The 17,969-nt window shown below is 52.1% G+C and overlaps 1 protein-coding gene across 1 annotated transcript in view; it reads left to right on the top strand.

Moving 5' to 3' along the window:
• FANCC (FA complementation group C) overlaps window positions 1-17,969 on the top strand; it is a 197,057-nt gene that overhangs the window by 163,929 nt on the left and 15,159 nt on the right. The window contains exons 8-11 of the mRNA XM_055126768.1: window positions 4,138-4,294; window positions 11,503-11,555; window positions 12,959-13,058; window positions 16,023-16,098. Coding sequence (XP_054982743.1) covers window positions 4,138-4,294; window positions 11,503-11,555; window positions 12,959-13,058; window positions 16,023-16,098 — 386 coding nt within the window. The remainder of the gene's footprint in view (window positions 1-4,137; window positions 4,295-11,502; window positions 11,556-12,958; window positions 13,059-16,022; window positions 16,099-17,969) is intronic.

Consider the following 17,969-nt stretch of genomic DNA (forward strand, 5'->3'; position numbering starts at 1 on the left):
GTATCAGATGACATAGACTTAAGGCTGAAAAAGGTTATAGAAGACAGTGAAGTTCATTTCTTAATGATCTGTACTTCGAGAAGAACTCACACTCCTAAATGTATATGCACCTAATGAAACACCAGCAAACTTCTTAAAACAACTGCTAATAGACTTGAAGAAAGACATTGATAACAACACAATAGTAGTTGGAGATCTCAACACCCCTTTGATACCTCTTGATAGATTTAACTGGGCTAAAGCTCAGCAAGGAAATACTTTATTTGAGGGAAGAAATGGAAGAGAGGGGGTTAGTCGATATATAGGGTCTTTAATCCTCAAAACTCCAAATATACATTCTTCAATGCACAAGGAAATAGACCACATGCTGGCACATAAAACATACCTCCACAAAGTCAAGAGCATAGAAATCATATCAGCTCTCTTCTCAGGTGATGATGCATTGAAAGTAGAAGTTAATTACAAAAAGAAATAGAGAAGCAACTCAAACACCTGGAAATTAAGTAGTTCATTACCAAACAACCAGTGGGTCAGAGAGGAAGTCAAAGAGGAAACTAAAAGATCCATAGAAAACCATGCCACCGGGCCCTGTGCCAGGCTGTTTCATTCGGGGTGCCCTGAAGAGGGATAGGTGAGACCCCTCCCTGCCCCAAGGGATCCAGCCCCGGCAGCCGAAGACCTCCAGAACTCAACCACCACCCTACTCACAACTGCTCTCCACATGCTCAGGCCGAGCCTCACCCACGAGTGAATCCTCAGAAGACCCAGGTATGCGGGACTTTGTGACTGAGAACTCTGGGTTCAACGGAACTGGGAATGGAGATTCCCCACCAGTATCCTCCTGTCTGCAGCATATCAGCAGTCATGCCCATAAGCCAGATAATCTCGTCATCAGCCACCATCCAGATCGCATGTCCTTCTCTCCCAGGAGGGAGAGTAACATGACGCTCAACATGACCATGCTGCTGAGCCCCACATCAGGCTGTTTTGTTTGGGACACCCCGGAGTGGGGCAGGTGAGACCCCTCCACACCCCAAGGGACCCAGCCCCGGCAGCCGAAAACCACCACCCTGTTCATGGCTACTCTCCACACGCCGGACCAAGCTTTACCCACAAGTGAACCTGTTCCTGGACTGCATGGCCACATTTGTGACTGCATGGCCACATTTGTGCTTATATATATATAAGCACACAGGGCTCAACCTTTAACAACATGTTAGTGATCTCTTATAGAAGAGCTTCATGGCCTCTCTGTGAAATACAACTATCACACTCTGTCCTCTAAGGAAACATTTTGGTAGCAATTTTCAGTGGTTTTCCATAACAAACCAAACAAAATATATTATTTCGGTTCTGCTTTGGGGCAGGGGTTGCGGTTTGGGGTGGAAACATCTGAAATATGGTGGTGGGAAGGTGTAATGGTGGTAGGACTGGTATTTGAATATTAAATGTAATAAAATATTTTTAACTACTTTATAAAATAAAAAATAAATAATATTCATAGAAACAACAGTGAGGACACTGCCTATGAGAACTTGTGGGATAAAACAAAAGTGATGTTAAGAGAAAGATCACTGCTGTGGAAACATTCTTTAGAATGAAAGAAAGGGCCCACATAAATAACTTGACTGCATAACTTAAGAAACTGGAAAATGACCAAGAAAAAGAGCCCAAAGCATGTGGGAGGAAAGAAATAATAAAATTTAGAAAATTAATGAACTGATATCCCCCCAAAAAATCTGAAAGATCAATGAAACCAAGAGCTGATTCTTTGATCTATTAACCATTAGCACAACTTGCAAAGAAAGAGAACCCTAATAAACCAAGTCGAAAATGAAAGAGAGGAATCACAACAGACACCACAGAAATTCGAAGGATTACCAGAGATTACTTTGAGAATCTTTATGCCATGAAACAAGAGAACCTAGGAGAAGTAGATAAACCCTGAACTTCTGTCACCTCCCAAAGCCGAACCAAGAAGATTCAGAATACCTGACTACACTTATCAGTATCAAGAAAATTGAAATGATAATTAAAAGCCTTCACAAAAATAAAAACAGGCCCAGATGGACTCACTAGTGAATGCTTCCATACCTTTAAAGAGGACATATTGACAATCCTTTTCCAGGAAACTGAAGAAACAGAAACACTTCCAAATAATTTATGAAGTGAACATTACTCTGATACCAATGGCAGATAGAGACTACCAAAAAAAAAAAAGAGAGAGAGCGAGAATTACAGGCTAATATCCCTGATGAACACAGATGCAAAGAGCTGCAACAAAGTATTAGCAAATTGAATCCAACAATTTACCAAAAAGATCATACACAATGACCAAGTAGGATTCATCTCAGGAATGCAAGGATGCTTTAACAGTCAAACTGTATAAAACACCATATCAATAAAAGAAAAAATAAAAACCATTTGATCATACCAATAGTTGCAGAGAAAGCATTTGACAAGTTTCGGCAGCCATTCTTGATTTTTTAAAAAATCAACAAGATGAGAATTAAAGGAACTTTCCTCAGTATAGTCAAGGCCACTTACCATAAGCCCACTGCAAGCATTGTACTCAATGGGTAGAAACTAAAAGCCTTCCCTCTAAGATCAGGCACAAAACAAGGTTGCCCACTCTCACCATTTCTATGCAATATAGTATTGGAAGTACTTGCCATAGCAATTAGGAAAAGATATCAAGGGCATCCAGGTAAGAAAGGAAGTAGTCAAGCTCTCGCTGCTTGTGGATAGCATTATACTATACTTAGAAAATTCTAAAGATTCTACAAAAAAAGCTTCTAGAACCAATAGAGTTTTGTAGTAAAGAGGCAGGATGCAAAATTAATATGCAAGGTCCATAGTTTCCTATATACAAAAATGAAAGAGATAGTACAAAGACCAACACCATTCACAATTGTATCTCAGAAATCAAGCACCTCAGAATCAGCTTAACTAAAGAGGTGAAATAACTATATAAAGAAAATTACAAAACACTGCTTTAAGAGAAAAAAGAGGACATAAGGAAATGGAAACACATCCCCTGATCATTGATTGGAAGGATTAATATCAAAATGGCAGTACTCCCCCAAGGCATTGTACAATGCAATTGTACAAGGATACCCGTGTCATTGTTTAAATAAATAGATCAAACACTCGTGAAATTCATATGGAGCAATAACATCCTCCTGCCCCGAAAAGCTAAATCAGTCCTTAGGAAAAAGAAGATGGGAGGCATCACTTTTCCCAACTTCAAACTATACTACAAAGTGGTAGTAATTAAATGAACATGATATTGGAATAAAGACCCTTAGATAAATGGAATAGATTTGAATCTCCTGAGACAGACCCTCAGTCATGTGACCAGTTAATCTTTGATAGAGGAGCAAAGAATATGAGTGTAACAAGGAAAGCCTCTTCAGACAAGTGGTGCTGGGAAAACTGGCCTGCAAAAAAAAAAAAAAGAAAGAAAGAACTCAGACCTCTAAAACCATGCATATATTGTGTGTTGCTGGTAGTTTAATTCTTCCATTGACACCATGACGGAGACAACATTTTTGTTGTTTTTTCTTGAGTTTGCCCCCCCCCCCCCGTGGTGCTCAGGGATTACTCCAGTGGAGCTCAGGCAGCCATATGTGGTATGGGGATTGAACCCAGGCTGCTTGTGCAAAGCAAGACCCTTAACCCCTGGACTATTTCTCCAGCACAAGACAACCCATTCTACTAAGGAATCTGTTGAGGAGGTTTGGGAGTGAAGTAAGTTCCCAGAGGATCTGCAGCTGGTAGTGGCTGTGCTCCTGCTGTCTGCCTTCACTCTTATGCCCACCGTGCATTCAGAGGCTGTGTTATAACCATGGATATCACAGGTCGTTCGCAATCTCATTTTGTTACCATGCACTGTTTTCTTCCATCCTTACATATTTATTCTTTTTTGAAGTTTTTTTGTTTTTCTGACATTTTTCTCAAGGTAAGCCATATAGTCATTTTTATTTTGCAAGTAGATTCTTGGTAAATATTCATTTATACTATAAATACTGAAAACTACTATGGCCATAGTGAAAAGATTCACGAATTGAATTCATTGCTAGATTTTGAGTTCTTTGTTTTTTTTCTGCTACTTAAACTTTTATTTCTTGGTGAAAGGAAGAAGATATCTCTCCCCACGTCAACAGTGGTCTGCCTCTGGCTTCGATACCTTCCCAGCCTTGAAACCGCAGTGCTGCGTCTCTTTCAAAGACTGATCTCCATGGAGAGAAGGTGCATGAAAAAGATCGAAGGCTTTGTGAGGGATTCATTACTGGTATGTATTAAACTCTAATGAAGGAAAAAAGATCCTTAAGGTGCTGAATATTGTTTCTTTCCTTGGGGGAAATGTCAGCCAAATGGTAACTCGCACCCTTTTGTTTTTTTACTTACCAAAAATTTTGTATCAAACATAATAAAAAAATGTATTATGGGCCACAAAGAGCAGAGGCTGTGTGATGCTCAGAGGTTGCTCCCGGCTCTGTGCTTTGGAATCAGGTCCAACCTGAGCCTCCTGCACGAAGAGCCTGTGCGGCAGCCCACTGAACCACTGCTCCGGCCCGCACTGCAAAACTTAAACTTCAGGGAATGATTCCACCTTCCTCTAAGCCTTGGTTATATAACCTAGAAACATTTATCAAAGAGAATACAGTCGGGGCTGGAGCGGTAGCACAGCGGGTAAGGCGTTTGCCTTGCAAGCGGCTGACCCGGGTTCGATTCCCAGCATCCCATATGGTCCCCTGAGCACCGCCAGGGGTGATTCCTGAGTGCAGAGCCAGGAGTAACCCCTGTGCATCGCCAGATGTGACCCAAAAAGCAAAAAAAAAAAAAAAAAAAAAAAAGAGAATACAGTCAATGAATTTCTTAGGAAAGTAAGATGCAAATAGTACCTCGTAAGTGATAGTCCAGTGGCATGCACTCAGGAAACCCCAGAGGCAAAGTACTTGGTTCCTTCTGAGGCAGCTGCAAAATGAGAGATTTCAAGGAATTAGAAAAGGGTGTCAGAGGAACCTAAGAGAAATAGAAAATCAATTTCTGTAAATTACTTAAAACAAATTTGGGAGGCCAGAGAGATAGTACAACACCCTTCCGCCCTTGACAACCCAGGTTCAATTCCCAGCACCCCATACAGTCCCCCAAGTCTACCAGGAATGATTCCTGAGCACCACCAGTTGTGGCCCCCAAACCAAAAATAAATAGACAAATGCAGATAATTACGGGGTTGAAGAGATGAAAGAGGCACTGCAGGGACTGAGACGCTAGTCTTGCATGTCATTAGTTCAAGAATGATACCCAGCAATGGATATAACTCCTGAGCACTGCTAGGGTAAGGAGGACCCCTAAGCACAGAGCCAAAAAGAATCCCTGAGCACATCCACGTGCTGCCCCCAAACCGTATTTAATAAATAAATAGAACTAATTGTGTATTAATGTATGTTTCATTTGTAACATACTGAGGGAGTGGGGTTAGGTGATAGTGCAGTGGGTAGGGCATTTGTCTTGCACACAACCAGCTGGCTCCTGCCCCTGCAGTATATATGGCCCCCTGAGCCCTGTGAGGGGCAATCCCTGAGCACAGACTCAGAAGTAAGCCCTCAGAACAGCTGAGTGTGCACCTCAGCTGTTTAAAAATTTAAAAAATAAAATACATATTGAGAACGTCTGTGAGCCCCACAAGCAGCTGTGTCACCTGGGAGCACGATGACCAAGCCCGGGATGGAGGGGAAGGGGAACTTCATTAGTAGGGAGCAGAGCTGCAGGGCGGGCGGCGCCGCGGGGAGTAGGGGGATGGGCTTCTGCGCTCCGCCAGGGTGCCTCGATCACTCCTGGCACTGCAGCCCTGCACTGAACAGTCTGGCCCAGTGGCTGGGAATCCATCGGGTGAGGCCTGCGGGCAGTAGCCCCTAGACAATCCGAGCACTGCTTTCTGCGCACCCTTCGAGTAACAGCTGCAGGAGTTGTCACCCACCAGAGGCTCATTTCTGATTGGGTCCTGTCAGACCTCCACCGGATGGATAGTCAGTGGGCAGCCTTGCCCACCGCTCTCCTCGTGACTGGGGGAGCTGCAGGAAGCAGTAGTTAGGGGCATATACTGGCCCCATGTCTACAGTGGCCAATAGGGGGAAATAAATGAAGGCAGGAAAGTAAAGAGATAAAAGTAGTGAGAGCACATATGTTTTGGGACTTGGTAGTAAAATCACTTTACTTTGCCATTCAAATTTTGTATATTAAGAGTACTAAGAATGTATGCATAAATTTATTAAATACTTTAAGATTTATTATAAATTTGACAATTCATTAAATCATTTCAGTGAAATTCAAAGTAAAGATTTTCTAACTTAAATCTTTATGCCATAAATTAATTTTCGCTGGCCCTCTTTTAGTGACAAAATTTAACTGAGTTGTTTCATGGTCTTTCAAGTTTCTTCTCAGTTTTTCTTTAAACTTTATGACTGGAGAAACATTTTCATTTCATTGACTTTTCTGAGTTAGATTGTTCTGCACCCTTCAGTGGAGACTTGGTGGCCATCCACCATGTCTCAGGCTGGACAGTGTGGGAGTCTGGGCCTGGCTGTGCGTGCAGAGGAAGTAGGCGCTGCCATCCTGTGACCTCTCTCTTCCAGTTCAGGGTTTAAAATGATCTGCTTTGAACAGCTTCAAAGTCATTTGGCTTATAGAAGCATTTATCAGGATCATGTGTGTAGGGATTCAGAGCTTGCATTATGGGCCAGGGGATTCCAGGGGTGTTGCGCAGTCTAATTTATTGTGGCATTGGCAGGATGTGACCTGTCAGTGCCTTACTCCAGGGGTCCAGTCATGATGCGGAGCTGGAAGTCCCTGGCTGGTGTGGGCTGCTGCCCTCACTCGCCGTGGGCTTGTGGGCAGGGCCAGCCCTGGGTGACTGGGAGGACCTGCTTCCTGATTGCATCCCCTTATTCACTTATCACAGCGCAGTATCTGGAGCAGTGACAGCCCGGGCAGGAGTATCGGGAGATCTCTGGGCTCAGAGGGCATGGCCAGCTTGCTTCCCTCTCAAGAAACCCGATGCCTATTACATTAGAGCTGGATTCCGAGAGTGATTAAAGTGTGATGGTCTACATAACTTTGTTTTATTTGGAGCTCTGTTAACTGTGTTCCCATCTCTAGAGACTAGACTCGGTCCTGGAAATTCTATAGTTACCAAAATGTTGCAGAAACAGAAGATAAAGAGGGGTGCAGGTCGTGCAGAAAAATGATTCCCCCTTTGTTCTTCGACCTCTCAGTGACTTGGTGTTTTCTAAGACTGAATAATAAGGGAGACATCTAAAACAGTCTGAATTCTAAATGCATATGTATGTTTTTTACTTCCAAAATTAAAGTAAGTCTTCATACATCAGTGACATAGTGGTGTGGCATGACTATGTATCCACATCTCAGAGCCAGCAACACGGAACGCCCAACCTGACTTCTGTCCCAGGCACCCTGTGCTGTCCCCCAAGCCTCTCGAGGAGTGATCCCTAAGCACAGAGCCAGGAGTAATCTGCCAAATGTGACCCAAAAAGCAATAACAAAAAATGCCTATCGAGGAACCAGGCTGGAGGTGGAGGGGGCTGGGGACTGGTGGCAGGACAGTGCTGGGACACTGGAAAGCAGCGGTGGCTAACTTGGTAAATCACGGTGTCCACAGAAAAATAAGTTTTCAGTAGTTGTTTCTAAGACTCACTGTAGCTTCCACTGACTGCATCACTGCTCATTTTTGTGGCCTTGCCTTGCTACAGCCCCTTGGTCTGCTGACTGTTGACCTTAGTGTTGCTTTTCAGTCTCTGGAAGAACACCTGTGTATCTCTTGACAGAGCAGGCTGTCGGATCTTTCTTGTCACCAGCTCTGAGAGGCCGGACTACTGTTCATGTTCCACATCTGAGTGAAAAGTGCTGGCTCGCACCATGCTGGAGCGGTGGCCGGGGCTCAGGCTCCAGTGCTCCCCATTTACTCCTGCGCTGACTGGCCCACCAGTGGCTCAGCATGGTTGCTGCTCGCCTGCCTGTTCAGGTACTCACTCCTCACCAGGCGGGGGAGAGGAGGGAGTTTGGCTTCTCTCGTCTGAGCGTCTAAGTGAGGAAATCCTCCCGTACTGTCCTGTTTGGGCTCCTCAGGGGCTCAGTGCAGGTTGCTTCCAGTCTAGTCAAGTGTCCGTCAGTAAAGGTGGGCCGGCAGGCCTTGGACGTGTTTAAAACTGAAACAAAGCCGATCCCCGACGCCCTCCTCAGCCTGTCTATGCCGAGAGGCGTGTTTATTCCCGGCACTCTCCAGCTAGCGTCACAACCGCTTAGAAGCAGCGGAAGCCTTCCTGTGCGTGGGTCATACTCTCCTTCAGGGGATGCCGAGATGAATCCCACTCTCTGGAGCTGTAAGACTCTTTCCTTGGCTGCTCGCTCACTGGAGACTTCTGAGCACTCTGCGGCTCCGTCGTGTGCTGCCCGTGTTTGGCCAGAGGGTGACGTACCAGGTTCAGCAGGAAGGTGGCTTCCGCCTGAGGCTCAAGGAGGCTGGCGTCAGGGCAGGCGCTCGTTGTCACATCAGCCTCAGGGGGGCACCAGACCTCAGCATTGGCTGTTCCGAGAGGCCCAGCTTGTGAGCTGCCTCCTTGCTGTGGGCCGCAGCCTGTGAGAGAGGAGGGTGAGGAGAAGGCAGGAGACTGTCGGCCTTGGTCAGGGAGCCCGGCAGCAGCCGTGCCGCTGCAGAGAGAGGCCGAGGGCCGCTGGGGCAAGCTGCAGGCCGAGTCTGCTCTGTTTCCTACGGCACCCGAGATGCGAGTTGATTGGAAAGACGAACGTACATTTGGTACTTGTTAAGGTTTTCTTTAAGCCCAGAAATGACAGAGTTATCACTAAACAACAATTACATTGTGGAGTACTGAAAAAAGTGTAGTCTAAATAACATCTGGTAAATATTAGAATTTTTCCAAGCTCTAATTTTTTGAAAGAAACGTGAATGTTTGAAGTAAAATCGATCCAAAAATGTAAATGGCCTTATTTTCAGTCGAGTGCTTTGGAAGTCGGAAAGAAGAAAATGGCGTCATTAAAAAACGCGTATCTGTCAGGTGTGCCTTACTTCACATGCCGCGGAGGTTGCGCGCAAGTGGATTTCTGAAAAAACGGATTGTTTTGGGACCTTCTGTTTCGTTGCGGTGCTGGGGGCTGAACTCGGGCCTCTGCGTCCGCTGACTTGGTTTCCCTTTGGAGCCACAGCCCCAGCTCCCAGCTCCCTGAGCCCTGCGAAGGAGCCGGTGTGGAGTCGCCCTGAGCAGGCCCGGTGTTAGGGAAGCCGGTCGCCCGCGGGCCCCCGGGGCCGAGAGTCGGGACGGCCGGAGGGAGGCCTGGGGCGGCCGCTCAGCGCTCCCCAGCGTGACGCAAACTCCGCGTCCCGCCACAGGAGAGGCTTGTCCTCGGGACCTGCCGCCCGTGCGGGGGAGGGCGGGGGCTGGGGGCCGCGGTGGGGGGGGGAAGCCTGAGGGCCGCGGGCGGGGGAAGTCTGAGGGCGCGGGGGGGGGGGCGCTGGGGGCCGCTGGGGGGGAAGTCTGAGGGCGCGGGGGGCGGCGCAGGGGGCCGCTGGGGGGGAAGTCTGAGGGCGCGGGGGGGGGGGCGCTGGGGGCCGCTGGGGGGGAAGTCTGAGGGCGCGGGGAGGGGGTCGCTGGGGGTCGCGGGCCGGGGCACCCGCCGATCCTCGCAGAGACGCTGGAGCAGAACCGGCCCCTCCCTCGCGGCCGTCGGCTCCCGCCCCCCTCGCCCCCGGCCCTTCAGGCCCTTCGGCCGGCAGCAACGTCCCCCTGCGGGCGGCGGGGGCGGGCGGGAGCCTGGGGACGCCCCGTGTGCCCCCGCCCCGCGTGCCGCCCCGCAGCGCCCTCTGGCGGAGGCGAGTGCCCGGAGAGCGCCGGGCTCCGGGCGGCCTGGGGTCTCGGGCGCCCGCTGAGGCGGAACGGGCTCTCCTTTTTTTCTTTTCTTTTTTTTTTTGGTTTTGGGTCACACCCGGCGATGCACAGGGGTTACTCCTGGCTCTGCGCTCAGGAATTACTCCTGGTGGTGCTTGGGGGACCATATGGGATGCTGGGATTAGAACCCGGGTCGGCTGAGTGCAAGGCAAACACCCCACCCGCTATGCTATTGCTCCAGCCCTTTGGCTCGGCCTGAGAAATGGGGCACGGGGAAGTGTCGGGAGCAGGGCCCCCACTCCCCGCAGCACTGCAGGGGGAGGGAGGGGCAGAGGGAGAGAGGGAGTAAGAAGGAAAGAGGGGGAGGGGAAAGGAGGGAGAGGGAGGGAGGGAAGGGGAGAGGGAGGGAATGGGAGGGGAGAGGAGAGGGAGGGAAGGGGAGAGGAGGGAGGGACGGGGAGAGGAGAGGAGGGGACGGAGGGGAGAGGAGAGGGGAGGGAGGGAAGAGGAGAGGGGAAGGGACGGAATGGGAGGGGAGAGGAGAGGGAGGGAAGGGGAGAGGAGGGGGAGAGGAGGGAGGGTGAGGGAGGGAAGGGGAGAGAAGGGAGGAGGGGGGAGGGAAGGGCAGGGGAGGGGAAAGGAGAGGATGGGAGGGGAGTGGAGAGGGAGGGAGGGAAGGGGAGGAGAGGAGGGAGGGAGGGGAGGGGAGAGGGAGGAAGGGGAGAGGAGGGGCGGGGGAGTGCGAGGGCTGCGGTGCTGGCGGGTGGCGCACATCGCTAGTCGGCCCGCGGGCCTCCACCGCCCCCGCGCGGCCAGAGAGCGCGGAGGGGGCCCGCAGCTGGGGTGGCCGCAGGAGCCGAGGGCGCGGTGCTGCGGCTGCCCAAGCCTGGCCCTGCCGACCCGGCCCAGGGGCCGCGGAGAGCCCCCCACTCTGGCTGGGCGCCGCGGAGCAGGCCGGCTCGGACCCGCACACGCCGCGGCCCTTGAGCTGCCTGAGCCTGCGTTAGCGCCAGCTCGGTCGAAGCCGGGCCCGGGGTGGGGGGCGGGGGGGGGGGGCTCGCGGGCGGCCCTGGGCCGGGGGCGGGGGGACAGGCACACCGCGGCCAGCCGCAGGGGCTGTCCCTCCCGCGGCCCCTTCCCGAGGGTCTTCCCGGCTTCTGGCGCTCCCCTGCTGTGTGCAGCTGCGCAGGGCCGCGGGCAGGGCACGGGGGCTGCCCGGGCGGGGAGAAGGGAGTAGCCCCGTGCAGCTGCGGAGGGCCGCGGCGGGCAGGGCACGGGGGCTGCCCGGGCGGGGAGAAGGGAGTAGCCCCGTGCAGCTGCGCAGGGCCGCGGCGGGCAGGGCACGGGGGCTGCCCGGGCGGGGAGAAGGGAGTAGCCCCGTGCAGCTGCGCAGGGCCGCGGCGGGCAGGGCACGGGGGCTGCCCGGGCCGGGAGAAGGGAGAAGCCCCGTGCAGCTGCGCAGGGCCGCGGCGGGCAGCGCTGGCTCTGGGTTCTGGCCCGGAGGGCGCGCTGTCGCCCTGGGCAGGGCCCCGGCCGTGCTGGCCTGACTCGGGATGCGGTGCTTTTTCCTTCACAGCCCGAGGCAGCCTGCCATCCCGCTGTATTCAGGATTGTTGACGAAATGTTCAGGTAAATGCTGTGCTGCTTTTTTTCTTTCTTTTTGGGTCACACCCGTGATGCGCAGGGGTTACTCCCGGCTCTGCACTCAGGAATTACTCCTGGCTTGAACCCGGGTGGGCTGCATGCAAGGCACACGCCCTACCCGCTGTGCTGTTGCTCCAGCCCCAAGGCTGTGCTTCTTAAGGGTGTTATTTTACTGATATAATTAATTTAACAATGCTCCATTTTTAAATGAGGATCAAAAATTCTGTGAAGTTCCTGGCTATACCCTAGAGAAATTAATTCCTCTGCCCTCGCCTCCCTTCCCTCTTCTCCTCTCCTCTCCCCTCCCCTCCCTCTTTTCCCCTCCTCCCATTTCCTCTCCACTCCTCTCCCTTTCTCTCTGTCCTTTCTTCCTCCCTCCCTCACAAGCACCTTACTTGCTTTTCTTTGACCCTGGAGGAAATTAGTTGCTGGTTCCCACTTATCCTTCAGAATTTTATTGTAAAAACCAAAAAATTATATATTTTAAAGCAGTGAAAGTATTAACTTTCTTGAACATTTCAGGTTTCAGTGATGTAGAAAGTTGAATTAGTTGCCCAGTCACTAGTTTCGTGGGACTTTTTACCACTCAATATACAGGCAGCTTAGCGGCCCCTACACCAGATGAGGCCACACAATCTTTTAAAGCACTTTAGGGTTAGGGAAAAACCAAGAAAAATTGATAAACAGTGACTTTCTCTCTTACAGACAAATTCAAGTATGTGTGCTACCTTGTACTATGTTTATTTTAAAAATAAAAGGACGAACTGTCTCAAAATCGTAGCTGACAGAGAATAAGGAGACCCTGAATACTCAGTCAGATGTGGTCACCCTTCTGGGACAGACCTTCCCCGGGGCACTTCCACCAGCCACCACACTACAGGGGGAGCCCTCCACAGCAGCACTGGGGTCCATCGGGTGTCACCTGCCCCACACTCAGCACTGGGGTCCAGCCAGCTGTCACCTCCCCCCATACGCTCAGTCCCAGGGTTCTAGACAGACTCTCGGGCCATGGAAGGAGTGCTCCCTGTTGCAAACCTTTCCTGCATAGCCCTCAAATAACAGTGATGTCCACGGCTGCTCTTAGAATGCCCCCCTTTCTCTCTTCATGAATGCAGCAGTTCTCTGGCTGACCTCGCACTGAGGTACAGAGGCTCACGGGGCACGGGACCTCCGTCCAGCCTCTGCACCTCACCGGGTCTGGAGCTGATCCATCTTCCTGTTCACACACCAGGGCAGTTAGATGCCACGACTGACCAGGACAGAAACCTGGGAGATCCGGGTCCACTGCATCCAGTTGCAACTGCCAAAGCCCGCGGTGCACAAACAGGGTTCCCACCCCTCTTTGGAGTTCAAGCTCACTTGTTTGCATCCAACTTTGCACTCCTCAGGTCAGCCCTCCTAGAGACCGATGGAGCCCCGGAGATCCTGGCCACGCTTCAGGTGTTTATGTGGTGCTTTGTGGACGCTCTGGAGAAGGAAGGCAAGAAGGTTTGTAGTTATAGTCATTCAACCCCCAATACGGGAAAGACTGTTCAGAGAAATGGTAAACCCACACAAAGTTGTCCCATTGACTTGGACACATTTGTGAGTGAAGAGATTGTCTAGAGAGTGGCCCCGAAAGGGAAAGCCATGAGCCACTGGAAATAAACAAGTTTCATTTTTGTAAAATATTTTGTAAATATTTTTAAGTTTTTGGTTTGGGGGCCAGATCTGGCAGTGCCCAGGGCTTTTCCTTATCTCTGTAGGGATCACTCCTGGCAGTGCTCAGGGAATCACATGGAGTGTCGAGGATCAAACCTGGATTAGCCATGTGCGAGGCAAATGCCCTCCGCACTGTGCCGGGTCCGTCTGGCCCTGCTCTGATAGCCAGAATCACTGTGGCCTGTGCTACCGTCACAGAAATGTCCTTGTCTCAAAGCAGGGCTGAGAGTCCTTAGCCGCCCTGACTCCTTCCCATCACATGCTCTGGGTCTCAAAGGGAAGGAGCCAGGGGACGAGGGGAGATGGAAGTGACGGTAGAGGAGCTCGTGATGCAGCTCCAAGGGGCGCCCATGGTCAGGGGCAGAGTCCAGGTGCCCCTCAGCGGAGCTGGGCAGCTGCTACCGAGGCCAGCTCAGAGCAGGCTTGTCTTGACTCTTCCATAGCCCTGGGTCCCTTCAGCAGCTGCCCTCCTGGGAAGAGCTGCTGCGGCTTGAGTGCCCTGGGCCGTGCGCTTCCTGCCAGGGGAGGCCCGTCCTGATGTCATCAGGAGTCGGCGAGAGGAGACCAGCACCATGTGTGCTGTGTGCAGTGTGTGCAGCATGAGCAGTGCTGTGTGTACTGTGTGTGCAGTGCTGTGTGTGCCGTGTTTATAGTACATGCAGTGCTGTGTGTGCTGTGTGTATTGTGCATGCAGTGCTGTGTGTGCCATGTGTATAGTACATGCAGTGCTGTGTGTGTACTGTGTGTGCAGTGCTGTGTGCCATGTGTATAGCACATACAGTGCTGTGTGCAGTGTGTTTTACTGTGCTTATGTGCTGTGTGTGCTGTGTGTGCTGTACTGTGTGCTGTGTGTCTCTGTGTGTACCGTGTGTGTGCTGTGTGTGTGCTGTGTGTGCTGTACTGTGTGCTGTGTGTCTCTGTGTGTGCCATGTGTGTGCTGTGTCTCTGTGTGTACCGCGTGTGTGCTGTGTGTGCAGCGCTGTGTGTGCTGACCCTGATCTTAGGGACCCTCTCAGGACCTAGCCAGCAGTTCCGCTCCTAAGGGTGATGGTCAGTACTTAGGAGGCCTTTCCCCTGCCCTGCCCTGGTGGTTGGTGGAGCTGCAGTGACCCATGACCACTGGGGCTCCCTCAGGTTCCAGGGGAAGCTCTGAGGGGCTCTGGGCGGCCAGCACACACTGAGACAGCGCAGACACTCCTTGTCCCTCGTGAGTGTCGGGACTGGTCTGGAGGGTGCGCGCCCCCCCCCCCTGTGCCTGCGTCGATGGCTGGAGGGAGGAGCGTGGGAGCAGCACGGAGGCTTGTGCCCCTGGTCTCTGTGTGGCCAGGCTGCAGTCCCGCCTCGCTGAGAATGACGTGGTAGTCGGAGAGACCCGCCTGCTGAGCCCTCCCTGCGACCACACAGTCTCCCCACGCCACAGGGGAGTCTGGGGGCTGTGGCGGCGTGTGCCCCTGCGCACTTGGGGCCTGCGCAGGAAGCGGCGCGGTACAGCCCTTCTCCTTGGGCGTCCGGCTGCTTCCAGGTCATCGTGTCCGTAACTGCTCCTGTGACTACAGAGCATGTGCTCGGCACAGCTGTGCTGGCCCAGGGCAGAGCAGCACGTGCCCGGGCTTCTCTCTGCGCCCACCCTCTGTCTACCCTGCACAGCGCCGTTCCAGCACAGGCCCCTCGGCACCAGCTGGCCGGGTCCGAGGCTGTCACGGCCGCTCGCTCTGCGCGTGCCAGGGACCGAGCACAAAGATGCGTCAGTCAGAGCAGGGCAGTGGCAGGCCAGAGGCCCCAGTGTCTGGTTCTGAGAAAGACGTTTTCCAAAGCTACTCAGTGTGCTGGGAGGAGCCCAGAAGTGGAACAGGGATCGGGAGACTCACCCTTGGGAGAGAAACCCCCTTTATCCCTCCGCCCACGGTGACAGCACATGAGGGGAGGACAGCAAGGCTAGGGGGAGAGCCTGGGCCACCAGGGACACAGGACAAAGATGCAGCGACAGGAAACTAATAGTAAAGGATCAGCCTAAATGAACCAACAAGGACGTTCCTTATTGGGGCTGGAGTGATAGCACAGCGCGTAGGGCATTTGCCTGCCACACAGCAGACCTGGGTTCGATTCCAGCATCCCATATGGTCCCCTGTGCATCGCTGGTTGTGACCCAAAAAGAAAAAAAAAGTCCTTATCAAAATAAAATAAACAAAAAATAACCAGGTATACTGGTTAAAAGGAGAAACTCTAGATTGAAAAACTAAAGCCCACCTGTGTTTGGGTTTTGAGATATCAAGATACAGGTGGAAGTAACAGAAGGAGGCCCGGAGAGGCCGTGCAGCTGCTGGCGGGCGCCTGCCTTGCCCGGCGCGCAGCCCACCTGGCTTCCCCCAGCACTCCCGAGTGACACAGCCTGGCACGGTGTCCTAGGGTATGGCTGTGGCAGGTCTCATGTTGCTCCCTTCCAGGAGAAGGATGTGCACATTGCCACAGGTCTGTATGGTGGTGAATTACCTGGCACCAGCCAGGGTGACTCACGGGCATAACTGCTGAGTCGCCAGAGACTGGGGGTCAGGGCGGGGGCGGGGAGCAGGCAGAGGCCCTCCGTTCCCAGTCCCAGTGAACCCAGGAATTCATCTTTCTAGGATAATAAATATTTAAGAAAACATTCTGCTTATGTGATTGTGAGTGGCTCTGTTTGGGACAGAGGGTGTGAGGTTTTGTATTAACACCCACTCCCAGTTCATGCTGTTTTGAATTTTAATTGTTTTGTAGCTAAAGTTTCCGCTCCAAGCCTACTTTCCTTGTGCATCTCCGTCTCTCATCGTGATGCTGCTTCAACGCCCAAAAGGTATGTGGAGGCTGGTTCTGCCCGAGGGAAATGACTCCTGAGGAGAGAGCACCGACGCATCCAGCCCTCCTGGTTTCTGACATACTCACCAGGGTGTTCACTGTCCTCTCTCTTCTCTATCCCTTTTCTGTGGACTTGATGTGAGAATTTGCTGAACTTCCTGCCTAGGGTCACTCTCCTGTGCTCAGGAAGGAGCGGAGCCTCGAGGCGAGCTTGGCTCTTGTACTTCGGGCCAGGGCCGGCCAGTGCCCAGATACAAGCCAGGATGTGGGTCAGCTTCAGGAAAATCACATTTATTTGTATTTCTTTCATTCTGCTTCTGTTCCTCACTGCAGGAGGGGAGAAAAGATGAAAGGAAGTTTTAGTGGAGGTGTTGGACCACAGCTCCCCAGCTTTCCCCCAGAGAGGGGTGGTCCATTCTACCTGTCTGCTTGTCATTCAGAAGAGAGTAAAAGCATCCATTCCTGCCACAGGCTGAAGCCTGAGGGAGAGCTGGGCGTAAGCTGCACAGTTGAAGACAGTGTCTTCAGAGAGGATCACTGTCATCCCGTTGTTCATCGATTTGCTCGAACGGGTGCTAGTAACATCTCCACTCGGTCCCTGTCATGTGCTAGCGTAGCTGAGGGCATATTGGGGGCCCTTTCAGGGTCAGGGGAATGAGGACCGTCGTTGTTACTGTTTTTGGCATATCGAGTATGCCACGGCAGCTTACCAGGCTCTGCCATGTGGGCAGGATATTCTTGTTAGCTTGCCGGGTTCTCCAAGAGGGACAGAGGCTTTTGGCGCAGCCTCTAATCACCTTTACAGATGTTCCCAGCCTACCGAATGTAAGCTTTTGGTCGACTGGCATGTTGTAACGATCTGCACACTGACACACACGCACCTGCCTGCGTCTCTGGACAGCACCTGGGACATCTGCCGTCTCAGGTTGACCTTAAGTTGTTGGAGTGCGCCCAGAGGTTGTTGAGCAGCTGGCAGAGCAGGACTCTAACGCAGAGGGTCTGTGCTAGGTCGGACACCTGCGGTCCCAGGTCACCCGGTGGTGGGCTGACAGCACCCCACAGTGGATGAGCAGTGGCACTGCTGCCACGGCTCTGTGTCTGACGGCACTGTGACTCGGCTTGGCCGGGGCAGGCAGTGACAGTGACGCCGCGGCCACCACCGCAGTTTCTCCATGCCCTGCCAACGCCATTCTGTCCGAATCTTGCAAAACAGCCGGTGATGTCTGTCAGGAATCACGCATAGAGTTCCACGGCTGGTGTGCTGAGCCGTGCGTTGTCTAGGCGAGATGGTGCGCAGTGTTCGGGAGAGCGCAAGCGGTTTGGATGGTGCCAGTGTCATCTTGCCTCCAATTTATAGCTGAGCCGGAGGTGGTGTGTGGGCGTGGCTCCCACATACCTAACTTTTGGCCATTTAATTTTTTGGTAAACTTGGCACCAAGCTGTTGGGGTCTGGCCACAGGCACAGCAGCAATTTTGGGGTATTAGGAAGTCTGAAGGCACCATCAGGCTGGTGATGCACTCACCCTGCAGGTACAGGCTGACCTGCTGGTGGAAAATCAGTCATGTCTCCCTGTTTGTTTGCTTTGTTTTGGAGCCACACCCAGCAGTGCACAGGGCTGACTTCTGCTTCTGTGCTCAGGGGTCATTCCTGACAGGACTCAAGGAACTGTATGTAAACCAGGGGTAAGTCTCCAGCAAAGGGACGTTGCCTCACCACACTGTACCGGTCACTTTTTTTTTTTTTTTAATTTATTTATTTTTAATTAGAGAATCACCGTGAGGGTACAGTTACAGATTTATACACTTTTGTGCTTATACTTCCCTCATACAAAGTTTGGGAACCCATCCCTTCACCAGTGCCCATTCTCC

Source organism: Sorex araneus, chromosome 2 (genome assembly GCF_027595985.1).
Source record: "Sorex araneus isolate mSorAra2 chromosome 2, mSorAra2.pri, whole genome shotgun sequence".
Lineage (NCBI taxonomy): Eukaryota > Metazoa > Chordata > Mammalia > Eulipotyphla > Soricidae > Sorex > Sorex araneus.